Source organism: Agelaius tricolor, unplaced genomic scaffold (genome assembly GCF_023055355.1).
Source record: "Agelaius tricolor isolate 1412-34295 unplaced genomic scaffold, bAgeTri1.0.p SCAF_25, whole genome shotgun sequence".
NCBI classification, from domain to species: Eukaryota; Metazoa; Chordata; class Aves; order Passeriformes; family Icteridae; genus Agelaius; species Agelaius tricolor.
Window position 1 is genome coordinate 5,376,960 of NW_027269285.1, and position 13,191 is coordinate 5,390,150.

At 44.8% G+C, this 13,191-nt stretch overlaps 1 protein-coding gene across 1 annotated transcript in view; it reads right to left on the reverse strand.

Moving 5' to 3' along the window:
* Positions 1-10,473, reverse strand: part of VKORC1L1 (vitamin K epoxide reductase complex subunit 1 like 1) — a 19,835-nt gene extending 9,362 nt beyond the window's left edge. Inside the window, exons 1-2 of the mRNA XM_071448061.1 lie at positions 10,242-10,473; positions 42-151 (exon numbers count right to left, since the gene is read on the reverse strand). Coding sequence (XP_071304162.1) covers positions 42-151; positions 10,242-10,435 — 304 coding nt within the window. The 5' untranslated portion in view covers positions 10,436-10,473. The remainder of the gene's footprint in view (positions 1-41; positions 152-10,241) is intronic.
* Between the last annotated feature and the right edge of the window lie 2,718 nt (positions 10,474-13,191).

Genomic DNA, 13,191 nt, shown 5'->3' on the forward strand with positions numbered 1-13,191 from the left:
CACAGCCCTGCTTTGAGGCTCTGAAGTGAATGAATACTTACCAAGTAGCATTTGTAGTATATAAAACACCAGGCCAAAAACACTGTTGGACTGATTTATTGCACTGTCCTTTCCAAAGATGGAACCCAAGAGACCGAATCCTCGACCCCATCTGTAAAACAGGGAAACTAATTAACTCTTATTTGCCCACCTCCTGCTTTCCAGCAGCACTCCCAGTTCAGGGCTCTTGGGGAAAGTAAAGGACACAAATTCTGACATGATTTATGTGCTGTTCTCCTGGAAAACCAAGCAGCAACAGGGGGAGCACTGGGCACAGCTTTCTCCCACACTTGCTGATTAAAGTTGTTTGACACACCAGGAACTGCTGAGGGAACTGCACTGAACACCAGCTCTGCTTCCCAGCGCTGGAGTTTGGAGCTGTTTTGTCACACAAACATTTCCTTCCTCCAATGACAGCTTTAGCAGCTCTCTGCACCACAGTCACCTGGACACAAGGTCACTGCAAAGCTGAGGCAAGGATTTGTTCCACTCACTTTGTCTGCATCAGAGCAGGAGAAGAACCAGGACATAAATCTGTGGCTCAGCTGCTCCTCCAACAGCTCAGGAGGAACCCAAATCTGTCAAGCACACGAGCTGAGCATGGCACCATCACAAGATCCCCAGCTCTTGCACAGTGTGACACTTTGAACCAACACCTGAAATCCCTACAAAGTGACTTTCAACTTTCCAGTGATAAGGCAGAAAGCAGCACAAGCCCTACGAAACTGCTGCTGCAAAAGGAGGAGGAAAGATTAAATTAGCAATTGTGTTTGTGCCAGAAACCATTAATTCCATGCCCTGAGGCAGATCATGCCATTATTTGTAAAAGCAAAGTGAGAACCCTATTTATTAGTGTCACTTGAAAATATGAAGTTATTTTGTTACTCCAAGGTAATTTAACTCACAAGAGCACACTGGGATATCTGCCAGCAGATTTTTGGAGCATCAAGCCAAGCAAACAAATGTAAGGTTTGCTTCACATTAGCAGCTGAACTGAGCAAGGTAACAAAGTGCCAATCCTCATCCTGCAGCAGCAGGAAACTCCAAGGAAAGGGCAATTTTCAGGAAGTTTCCTGTCCTAGAGGCAATGGCCCTGCTGAACCAGGACACAGCTCAGGTTTGTCCCTGCACATGGCAGGAATGGTGCTGATGTCACTCACCTGGGACCTGCCATCACCACATCACAAGCACTTTTCTCACAGAAAGAGGCACCACAATGAGGATAATTTCATATCATCTCCAAAACACTTTATAGTCTCACAGCCATCTGTGCAAAACTCATCATTTTAATTGCAGACTAATTCTGAATTTACTATTAATACTCTTGTGCTCTTCTCCCCAAGAAACCCAGCAGGTCCCAATTCTTAGAAAGCAGATTTGCTGTACAAACAGTCAAAAATTAAACACACTTTCAGCTAGTTTGGTTACAAATCTTTTAAAAGTGGAACTTTTGTGCCAATCTTAAGCTTCAAGGCAGCACAGACAATGAGGGGACAGAGCCTCAGCATCCCAGAGCTGCCAGGAAAAGCAGAGCAGAACTGCCTGGCTCTCTGCTCTCACCCCAGGGCAACTCTGGGGCTATGGAAGTTACAAAGAATTACAAAGAATCTCACTTATGGTGAGATTTCCTTCCACACCTCAAAGGTTATCTGGATTTTAAGTGAGAACTGTTAATTTTTTAGCCTTCCTGATGGTCACAGCACGTGTAACAATTGTCTTGTGTTGTCCAAATTCCAAAGGCTGTATTAAAGAGCCACACAAATACATTAAAGAAATTATCACAGTAGTATATAAAACTACTTTAGTATATATACTTTAGTAGTATATACTACTAAAACTACATAGTTGTATATAAAACTACTACTTTCTACATTGAATCGTTTATTTTTCTGTATTATTACATTTATAGATGCTTCAGCCTGCCATCCCCAAGTTCAGTTTATTGCTGAGAATTCATGTCAGGGTGACATTAAAATGGTTTGAACACACTCAGGTTTTCTTGCACAACCCAAAGTGGGCAAAGGTTCAGCATCAGCCCAACTCCAACCAAGTGCAGGATGCTGAATGCAGCCCTACCTGGGTGCTCTCACATCCTGTGATCTGTCTGAGAGCAAACTCCAGCTGAAAATATCAGAAATGGCATTTTACAGAACCTGCCCCTGCAGCTGTTCTGCAGGAGAATCATCCAATGCTGCCAGTGGAAGGATGATGAGTTCCAGCCCTTCCCAGGAGTCAGAGTCCTGGAGGGATCTGCACAGAGCTGCAAGGTCAGAGCACAGGGAAAGCTCTTTCCACATGCAGGAGTTCATTAAGTGTCTCGTTGGCCTTGTAGCAGCTTTGAGGACATCAAGTATTAAATTTCAGCCCATGGAGTTCAGGTCTAATCTCAAATCTTATTCCACACACTTGGAGCCAGCTCAGCAGCACAGAAGACTTTTCCCAGCCTTATAAGGTTTGGAGTGGGAGCAAGTGTTCTGCATCAAATGAAAAGCAAAGTATTTAGACTTTATAGATTTACTTTGTACACTCCCATTCCCATCTCATTTCCCTGCTGAAAAGCCTAAATTGTCCCCTAATTTTATTAAGGTTGTAAAACTCACAATGAACCAGGAACTTCTGCCAGCAAATGGAAGAAGGATAAAAACTGAGTAGAGAGTGTTCATTTTCTCACCAGACTCAGGTGTGAATTACCTGATTGATGAAAACTTCAAAGTCTAAAAAAATATGGCAAACAAATAGCAAGAAGAAAGTCCTAATAGCAAGATAAGCTGCAAAAAAATAAACTCAGAAGTATTTCATGTAACCTGCATTTTACAAAAAAAACCTAACTTAGAAGAAGTGTTATCATTTGCATTTTTTAAAATTTTTTTTTAAATACAGAATGTAAACAAAGTGACCTGCAGGGAGTACAGAGCTGCTTGCAGAGCAAGATAAAAGCAGAGCCTGATTTCTGCAGGCTTTTCCTGGTGGCTCCATCCCTGAGGAGCAGGAGCTCCGTGCTGAGATCCAGGTCACTGTCACCCCAGGTGACTCAGAGCACTCTGACACACACAGGGGCCAAACCCACTCTCACCACACCCGAGTTTCACTGCCATTAAAAATCTAAAGCAATCTGAGCTAATTACAAGGAACAAACCTTTAAGACATCTTTGTAAACTCAGTTCCCCCTCCCTATCTGCATGTACCACTCTGAATGTTCTTTAAAATGTTAAAAAGTGATTCAAGAAATTGAAAATGAAGTGATTCATCTCTTTTCCCAACATCTACAATTGAACACTGCAGTGATTTTTCAGTCCTCTTTTATCAAAAGGAGGTTTTGAAAGTTATTTCCCACCCTCTAAACAATGCCCCTTTTGGTTTGAGGTACTTGACAAAGCTCAGCAATGTTGCATTTTCAGAAGTTTGAAGCAGTATTTGTGTGCAATTGTTGCTTCTTAACAGGAAGACAAAAAGAACTGAGGTCACTGTGCTCAACAAGTGATGTACCTCCAATAAAATCTTACACTTTTACATCACTAAAATCGTTTCAATCTCTTTTGCACAATTGTGAACATCCTCTGTGTCCAAAACACTTGAAACATTTTAGCATAATTTAGCAGAAAAAATGCTAAAAGGGAACACAAGAACCTCATTTAGTCCAGCAGCATCTCCAACATTTCAGAGGACAAGCAAACAACCTTCCAGTTTAACAAGTTACAAGTTCTGAGTTGTCAGCACTGGCTCCAAAAGCAGCAGAATTCCAAACCTGCCAAACCCACCAAGTCAAACAAACCAAGCAGAAAGTGTTTGTTTAGCCAGGAGTTGGATCAGTGTCCCCTGCAGCCCCTGTAGGAAATGCTGGAGTGTTTCTGTAGCCAGGCCCCAGCTCTGACAGCTGCCTGCAGATTTTCTGAGCAGTTTTATCAAAGACAATTCCCAAAAATGATCCTCCTTGTTATCCTTCCTTGGCCTCCACTGTCCTTAAGCCTGACCGTGCTCACAGGGGTCTGAGGATGAGGGAAGAGACGAGGATCTGACTCCATGTTTCAGAAGGCTGATTTATTATTTTATGATATATATTACATTAAAACTATACTGAAAGAATAGAAGAAAGGATTTCATCAGAAGGCTGGCTAAGAATAGAATAGGAAAGAAAGATAACAAAGGTTTGTGTCCCAGACAGAGTCCGAGCCAGCTGGGCTGTGATTGGCCATTAATTAGAAACAACCCCATGAGCCCAATCCCAGATGCACCTGTTGCATTCCACAGCAGCAGATAACCATTGGTTACATTTTGTTCCTGAGGCCTCTCAGCTTCTCAGGAGGAAAAATCCTAAGGAAAGGCTTTTCCATAAAATGTCATGGCTACACTTAAGGATCAGCTGAAACTTCTGAACTGGGCTTTCACCTGCACCAACACTTGGCAGCCTCCCCTGAGGCCTTCCTGGGTGTCCCAGATGTTTGCTGAGCATTTCTGACCTCAACCACCACCCCTGGTGATGAGCAGAACCACATCCCCTGGATTTCACCTGGAAACCCCCCTGGGTTTTATGCCCAGAACTGAACCAAGCCCTGGATTTCCAGTTTAACATGGAAAGAACCACACTGGCTCAGCACAGGTACAGCATGCCTTGGAAAAAGGACAATTCCAGGTCTCATTCCAGTGTCCCCAAGGACTGCTTGGAAATGCAATCAAATCCCTCAGGGGACCAGATCATTCAAAGGCTTCTCTGATCCCAGATCTCTGCATTTGTGCAGCAGCAGCTTCACCAACACAATTCTCTCTCAGTTGTTGGGTTTGGTGCAAAAGTGCAAACAATAACCAAGATTCTGTGCCCAAACTGCAAGGAAAGAACTCAAATTTGGGTGGGTTTTGGGTAGTAGTAGTAGTTACTTAAGCAGTAGTTACTTCCTCTCATTTCAGGATTATTTCTCACCCCATGAGCATTATTTTGTTATCAACAGCAAGCACCCCTTACCACTTTGTAACCTAGAGGAAACAATAAATCTAATTTTATCAAAAACAAATAACAAAAAAAGGCTACACTTGATAAGTGATGTGCACGTTTCCTTGAGCACCACTGGGTTTCTGAGATAATTTCTAGTCCAGAATGAAAGTTCTCAGAGAGGAGCAGAGCTCACCCCCTGCCCTCAGTGAAAAGCTCATAGAAAGGTCAAAGGATCTGTTAAGAAACTTTGGTTGCAACTTCTTTCCAGCTTCACCAGAGGATTTTGGATTAAATCTAATTCATGGCTTCAAGGCCACTCTTAACAGCCTTAATAAATTAAGTAAAAGCCTTCAATTAGAAGCCACAAAAAAAAAGATTAAAAATTCCCATTTGTAAACTTGCCAGGAGTGCTCAAAAACGTTGATACACTTAATTTCATGTTTAAATCTATTAGCAGCATTTAGCATAACCAAATGAGGTTTTCTTCTATATATCCTCCAGCTCTACTTCAGATAGTCTGTAAAAACTCTCAGGGTCTAGATCAGCAAAATATTAAGCAGACAGTGGATAATTATTTTATAGCAGCCTTTACAGAAGCACTGGCTATTCAAGATACAAGGCAACAGCACTGATTCCTTCCTTAATAATCTTTTCTATTAAGCTACCATAAATGAAGCCCAAGTCTGAATTATAAGCACTTGGTTAAATTTACTGTGCACGAGGCAGAATAATTCCTAACCCTATTACAAATTCCAGTGAAGCTGGAAATTACATATTTATGAAAAGCAAAAATTAACATGTTTGTGTGAGCACTGTAAGGATGGAGAATAAAATCTTACCACAGCAGGGGCACTGCTGTGTTTTATAAAAGATGTGCCTCAGTCAATAGGTGTTGTATCAGTATTAAACATCAATTTTCTACTAGAAGGATGGAAAAAAAAAACCCCAAAATATTTGAGCTCTCAGCTTCTGCAGCTTTAAAATTCCAGGCTGGTTTCTACCAGCATTCCTGCACATGGAATCAGCTCTGGATGCTCCCAGCTCACACCCTCTGCTCCCCTGAGCCCTGCCTGCAGTGCCAGCCCAGCTGGGGACAAGGGACACAGAACCTTGGCTCCAGGGCAGGGCTTCCCTTCAGCACAGGAGTGACTCTGGCTTTCCCTCCCCTCCCCTGTGGCACCAATTTGGCTCCTCCAATTTCTCCCTGCCCAATTCCAAACCAGAGATTTTCCAAGCTTCCCTCAGACAGCAAACTCACTAAATCCAGAATCCCCTTTTTCATCTCCTAACACCTTACACCAGTCACTAACACTTGCAGCTGAAAACCTCAAACATTTCCGGATATTTGCTTGCAGGGGCAGCAAGGAAAAGAGCTTCTGGGATATCAGGAATTTATTACTATAAACGTGAATAACTGCCACATAATGTTCTTTACTTGGAATTAAGCAAACTTGACAGACAACACAACAGAACCTGTTTAAACATCAGCTTAGGGAGGTCTGGGAATTTTTCTCCATGCCCCATTTCCTTGGACAATGGGGTTGTTCTTGTCACTTTGATCCCTGTAAAGATGCACCAGAGCAGTTCCAGCAAGGTGTGCTCTGCTGAGAAACCAGCACGGGGCAGTTCTTTACCTGCAATTCACAGCCACTCTGCAGAGGAACAGCTCTACAGCAGGAAAAGCAACCAAACAGAACACAGGGTGTAAATTCAGTGTTTAAAGTGATTTATGAATGTGGCAGAACCATACAATAACACTACACCTGCCACAGGCCACCCTTTCAGAGCTGCCCACAACACACCCCACGTTTAACAGGCATTTTCAGGAGCTACCAGGTGAATATTTTGGTGCATCCACAGAAAACACAAGGTGGATGTGAAACTTTTATAGAGGGAAGTGTCCCCACCCATGGCAGGGGCTGGGACAGGATGACCTTGAAGGTCCCTTCCAACCCAAACCATTCTGTCACATCACACTTTTCAAAGTGCCTCAAACACAAGACACCAATCCAAAACTCTGCCCATGAACAGAACAGGGAATTCCTAAAATCCCAATGACATCCAGATTCTCCAAATGCTATTTTGACTCTAGAACTCCTTCAGCAATCAGGCAAAGATCAATATTGACTATTGCCAAAGCCCTTCAGTGACGCAGCTGCAAATATTGCTAAAGATACCCATGTGCCCTTTGCTCGTTTGTGCTGCTGTCTTGAGGCTCTTACAGCATTCATTAATGCATGCCAGGCTGCTAAAGTCATTTAAAACCACTCATTTATCCTCCAATTCATCAAGACAGAAAGGAAAAATGTATTAGCAGATCCCAAAATCTCTCAGGGCATGGAAAAGAGCAAAGCCAAAGGCTCTGAGTCTCTGCATTACCACTTAAAGGTCACATTTTATTTCAAGCTGTAGCATGACCTGTAGGACTTGAAATGTGGTTTATTACTTTAATTCCCACTGTGAAAATACAGCAAGACCAAAAATATTTTTCAGTGGAAAACTATTAGCCAGTTTATAAAACAGTCAGTTTGTAAATGAAGCCGTTTTTGACCCTTAATAATTCTCAACTATCAGACAGCAATTAATTTAAAATAAATACAGCAATTAGGGAGGTATTGCCCTAATACCTGCCATTATCAGCCACTCCTTAGCAAATTTTATTTTTAAACTATTTCATGAACTTTCCCCTTGATAAAAATTTGAAATATGCTGACCATTCATGTTTTGGGTAAGGGATACTGGGCAGGGATCTCTCCAACATAACCTTCTGCATGAGTCAGGCTCTGATAGGAGATTTTCTGTGCTCCTCCCTCTGCATGCTGGCAGTCTTTACATTTCTGTTCTTGCTCTTGTGCCAATGCCAGATCTGGCTTAAAAGCAAGACTTGGAAATACCAACAGCTGGTGAGGAAAACTCCGCCCAAAATACCAGAAAGTCAGCTCAGGAAGGAATAAACTAATTTATTCTAATTATTCTATGCATTTAAAATGAATCCTAACAGCGTTAAGTGCTTTTTAAAGTTCAGCCCACTCTTGGAGTCAAAACTCAAGATGTGAAGATTGTAACATTCCAAATTCCATCAGCAAATCCAGCTTAAATAAAAAGTCACATAACCCAAGGAACCACCTAAAAGCCAAAGTAGGAGCAGAAGTTTCTCACCCAGTTAACTCTGCAGAGTTAACTCTAATCGTTATCTAATCAATTAATTTCTGACTGTCAGTGAAACAGCTCAATGAGAAAAGAAATATGGAAGTTAAATCTGAATTACCTGAGAAAAAGCTGGAACACAAAATTGCAACTTTACAACCCCAGTGAAATCTAAAATGTGCTTAAAAGCTCCTTTTAGAAATGAAGTTCCTGAGAAACTTTGGTGATGTGGGAACAAGGAACACTCAGCTGGAGAAAGTGACGGACAACAGTGGATGGGGAGCTGTGGCCACATGGAAAATAAGATTAATTTCTTTGCAACTTCAATGCCTTGCCCTCCTGCATTACTGTTAAAGCCCAACTCCCCCTCTGTGCCCTGCACAGCCTGGAAAGCAAATTCTTCTCCAAATATGGTTGGAGTGAGCAGAACTTGCACGTTCCTTTTGCACAAACTCCTTTTACCACCTGCTCACACGATCACGAGCTCTCCTGGCATTTGCAGTGCTTCACTCCAGGCATGGTTCTCCTAGCAACTGCTGGGAGATCTGAGAGCATTTTATCCCCAACTCCTCACATTATCATCCAGAATTCCTCCAGCCAAGGATTCCCAGGTCTTACTCAACGTGTCAGCTGCAGCATTGCTAATGAACGCTGTAATTACCGAGCTCAGTTCCATAATTAGAAATAATTCCAATTATATCTTTAGGTAATTTCCTCCTCCCAAGTGTTCAGTAAACATGCATCAAAATTGTGACATGCAATCCCCTGTCACAACAGCAGCACAAAAAGCTGTTGGAGGACCAATTCTGTACAAGAACAGGCTTCAGTCTCTGTTATTGTCTTTTTACCCCTTTATCTGTTACTTAATGCTTGAATTTCTGTTATTCTCTTTTTACCCTGTATCTGTGATCAAAGTTAAATGCCTGACGAGACTCACATGCTTTAATCTCAGTAGCCTGAGCATAATTTAATTTATATTATTTGAATTTATCTGGTGAGTTCATTGAAGCTTTCTCCCTAGTTAGAGCCAAACTTCTCATTTCAGGCCACTTTCCAAGCAGAGATATGAACAAGCACCTTCACAAACTAAAGATGACCTGAGGCAGACAGAAAAGCAGAGTTAAAGCCTTCATTCAACCACAATATCAGGTGGCCAGAGATACAGATCTCTGTCACACAATCTCACTTCTGTCACCACAGAAGAGGATTTAGGAAAAAGAGCTTCCTGGATGTTTTGCCTCAAAAATTTCACAGCTCCCGGCTTGACAGAGGATGAGAATACTCCATCAAACTGGCTTGTTATGATGATACAGCAAGTACGTCTGTAAAAACTGTGACAGCTTTTGCACAGGTTACACTGAGAGGGGAAAAAGGAAATCTCAAGTATTCATTCAGCTGAAGGCACTAACACAATCTTAACAAAATTCTCATTGAAACAAAGAGGAAGGATTTAATACATAGATTTGCTTAAGAACCAGATTTATACGATGACTCTCCTAACAGAAATAAGAGCTCTTGGCCTTTAGAAAACAACTGCTGAACTGGCTGGACATCTGCAAAATAAGTCAGGATTTGGACTGGGCTTGTGCTGCAGAGGCATCCAAGCCTCCTTTGAATGAAGCACTTCCTCTGGATCACCAAAGCATCTCCTGTGCTGCCAGGGTTCGTCCCAATGAGAACGCAAAACAGATACTGCAATTAAAGCTAACAAAGCGAACCACCCGCAACCGCACTTGTTTATGTTGTCCTTAACCACTGCTCACAGACATAGCACTCCACTCTGCCCAGCTTTTACCACTAAAACGCCTGTCACTCCACCTAATTGCCACTGATTACAACACAGCAATTGCGGGTGCCTCACCCTACAGCCGTAGCGATCCCGAAAATACCCGTTCCCACAGGGGCCCTCCAGCCCCGGGGCTGCCCCACACCGGGAGCGCTGCCCCGTCCCCGGCAGCCCCGGCCCCTCCGTGCCCCCGCCCGCCCCGCAGCCCCTCCGAGCACCGGCCCGGCCCCCAGCACGCACCGAGGCACGGAAGGCAGCGCTCCGAGACCCGTCCCCAGCGCTCCCGCAGCCCTCAGCCCCTTCCCCCCGCGGGTGCGGCGGCGGGTCCCACCCGCGCCTCACCTGGAGGTGATGGCGGCGGAGCAGCGCACCCGCTCGCTGAGGTCGCACAGGGCCTGGTAGTGGCTGTCGCGGCCCTTCTCGCGCTCCAGGTGGCAGGCGTACAGGGACAGCAGGATGCCGGCGGCGCACACGGCGGACCGCGCCACCCGCTCCCAGCGCGGCACCGACACCCGCAGCAGGACGGGCGCCGCCATCTTGGCCCCGTCCCTCCGCCTCAGCCCGCGACGCGCGCCCGGCGCGGCCCCGCCCCGCGCACGCGCGCGCTCCTCATTGGCCGGCCGCGCACGCGCGCGCGTTCCTCATTGGCCGGACGGGCGGGCGCGCCACAACCCCCTCCCCTTTCCCCCCTCGCTGGCCACGCCCCTCGCCGCTCGCGCCAGACGTGGCGCCTCGCGACGACGTCACGTCAGGCCTGGGCGGGGGTGGGGGGGCGTGGCATAGCGCCCCCTGGCGGCCGCCGCGAGCCCGGCAGAGTCCCCTCACACCGCCGCCCCCGCCCCGCCGGAATCCAGAGAGAAAACCGGGCTTTTCCAGCAGGAAAATTAGATTTTCCAAAAGGAAAATGGGATTTTGTGGCAGGAAAATGGCCATTTCCAGCAGGAAAATGGGATTTTCCAGGAAGAAAATGGGCTTTCCAAAAGGAAAATGAGCATTTCCAAAAGTAAAATGGGCTTTTCCTCACGTTTTTTCCCTCCAGTCTGGAACACGAGGAGACTGGGCAATTCCGAAAAATGCGAGAAAAGTCTCCCCGGCTGAGCTGACCCTCAGGGATGATGTGTCACTTCACGGAGCTCAGGTGATGTGAGCCTCAGCCCCGTTCTCCAGAGGTTTTTCCGTGATTTTGGGCAGAACGCACCAAACTCCCGCACCCTGCCCAGAGCCCATCTGGTGTGCAGAGGGCCTGCTGCACTCCCAAACTCACCACGAGCTTGTCTGGGATGTGTCATTTGGACAAACAATAGGAGAAATCTATTAAAAGTTTGATTTTCACACCACAGCCTCATGTTCCACTTGGCTCGGGAGCAGCTGCTGATGGTTCCCCCAGAGCTTGCTCAGCCTTGCGCTTGTGCAATGGGATTTCATCACTTATTTCCCAGATCTGGGATCCCATTCTGCCACACTGGGTCACAATCAGATGGACACAACCCAAAATCAAGGCTGGATCTTGTTTCTTTCACACCTTTCTATCAAAAGAAGCATCAGCACCTGGCTGGTGGTTAAAGAACCACTTAATCCCTGTGGTGAACCCACATCAAAACAGCTGAAATAAACCAATATTTGCTTGCTGTGAACGTCACCACAACCACCATTATTGCTGATTTTTTTGGGGATGGCCACCAGCTACTGGTTCTTGTGTCCTTCCCCAAATCCTTGTGAGCTGTGGGCATCAGCAGATGCGAGGGTGAGCCGGTACAAAAGGGAGCTCTGGAGTTTTCCCAAGGAAAGCAGCAGGACAAAGCACAATGGCAGCATTCATCCTGCCTGCAGTGCCATCCTGCCCTCATTGTTCTGCAAAACAAAACAAATCCAAGAGGGACGCGGTCACAAAATGACTTCAAGCGTCAAGAATCGCCCTGCCAGCAAAGAAAAAAAGAGTGAAAATTGAAAACTATTAATTAAAAAGCATTGAGAAAACCACTCATTAAGAAATGAGTTGCTTGAACTCTAGAAAAGCAAAATTATTGCTCAATTATTGCTCTCAGAGATGGAGAGAGGCCAAGAGCCAGGGAGAAGAAGCTGTCCTGCAGCAACACCAGTGGTCTGAGCTTCTGCAGATGTCCCTGTTCTGAGCATGGTTTATCATTTATATTTATCTCCTGATAATTCTCTCGTCAGCAACTGCTTTTCTGAGCTGTACTCCTGCTCTATAAATTCACAATGTTAGCTCTTCTTTCATCAGGCAACAGTTACATCCCCTGATGTAAAAGATGTTGAAATATCTGGTCTTTCACCTCCTTTTTAAGTGAAGAAATTGCCAACAAGCAATTTTTTTAACATGAATTATCATAACTGTTGACTGTGGTATCCCTTATCATTGCTGCTGGGTGTAGAAACAGCTTCATTAATACAATAGCTAATAAATTCATTTAAAAATTCATTTATCTGAGTAGATAGTGTCTCTAAAGCAAAGAGACTCAGCCCCTGAGTAAGGATGAGGGGGCAGGAGGGATCCTGGCTTCTTTTTTGGGGTGAAAATCCCATAGTCACAGGATGGTTGGGGTTGGAAGGGACTTCTGGAGATCATCCAAGGCAGGGTCACCTGGACCAAATCCAGGCGGGGCAGGAATGTCTCCAGAGAGGGACACTGCAGGTTCACAGCTCTGCCACCCCAACATAAAGAAATTCTTTCTCATGTTGAGGTGAAACTTGTTGTGTTTTAGTTTATTACTCCTTGTCCTGTTGCTGGGCATCACCAAAAGGAATCCAGGATCATCCTCTGGCACCTCTTGGAGATGTTTCTATGGATTGATGGGATCTCCTCTTTGCTCCAGAGAAACCCATGAATCCATAGAAATAAAATAAAATCTGTAACTCTACCGAAGGGCTGAATTCTGAGAGGTTTTTGAGGCTCCTTTTCCTCAGAGAATGATTCCCTGAAGGCTGGAACACTTTCCACGGCGATTTAGGTGTTTATTGTGCCTGGAAGTGCCAGGGGTGCAGGTTTATTGTGCTTTAGGTGTTTCCTGTGACCAACTGTCCCTCACAAATTTTGGAGTTTATTATTGTGACCAATTGTTCATCGCAGATTTAGGTGTTTATTGTGACCGACTGTCCCTCACAGATTTAGGAGTTTTTTATTGTGACCGACTGTCCCTCACAGATTTAGGTGTTTATTGTCACTGACTGTCCCTCACAGATTTAGGAGTTTTTTATTGTGACCGACTGTCGCTCACAGATTTAGGAGTTTTTTATTGTGACCGACTGTCCCTGAGAAATTTAGGAGTTTATT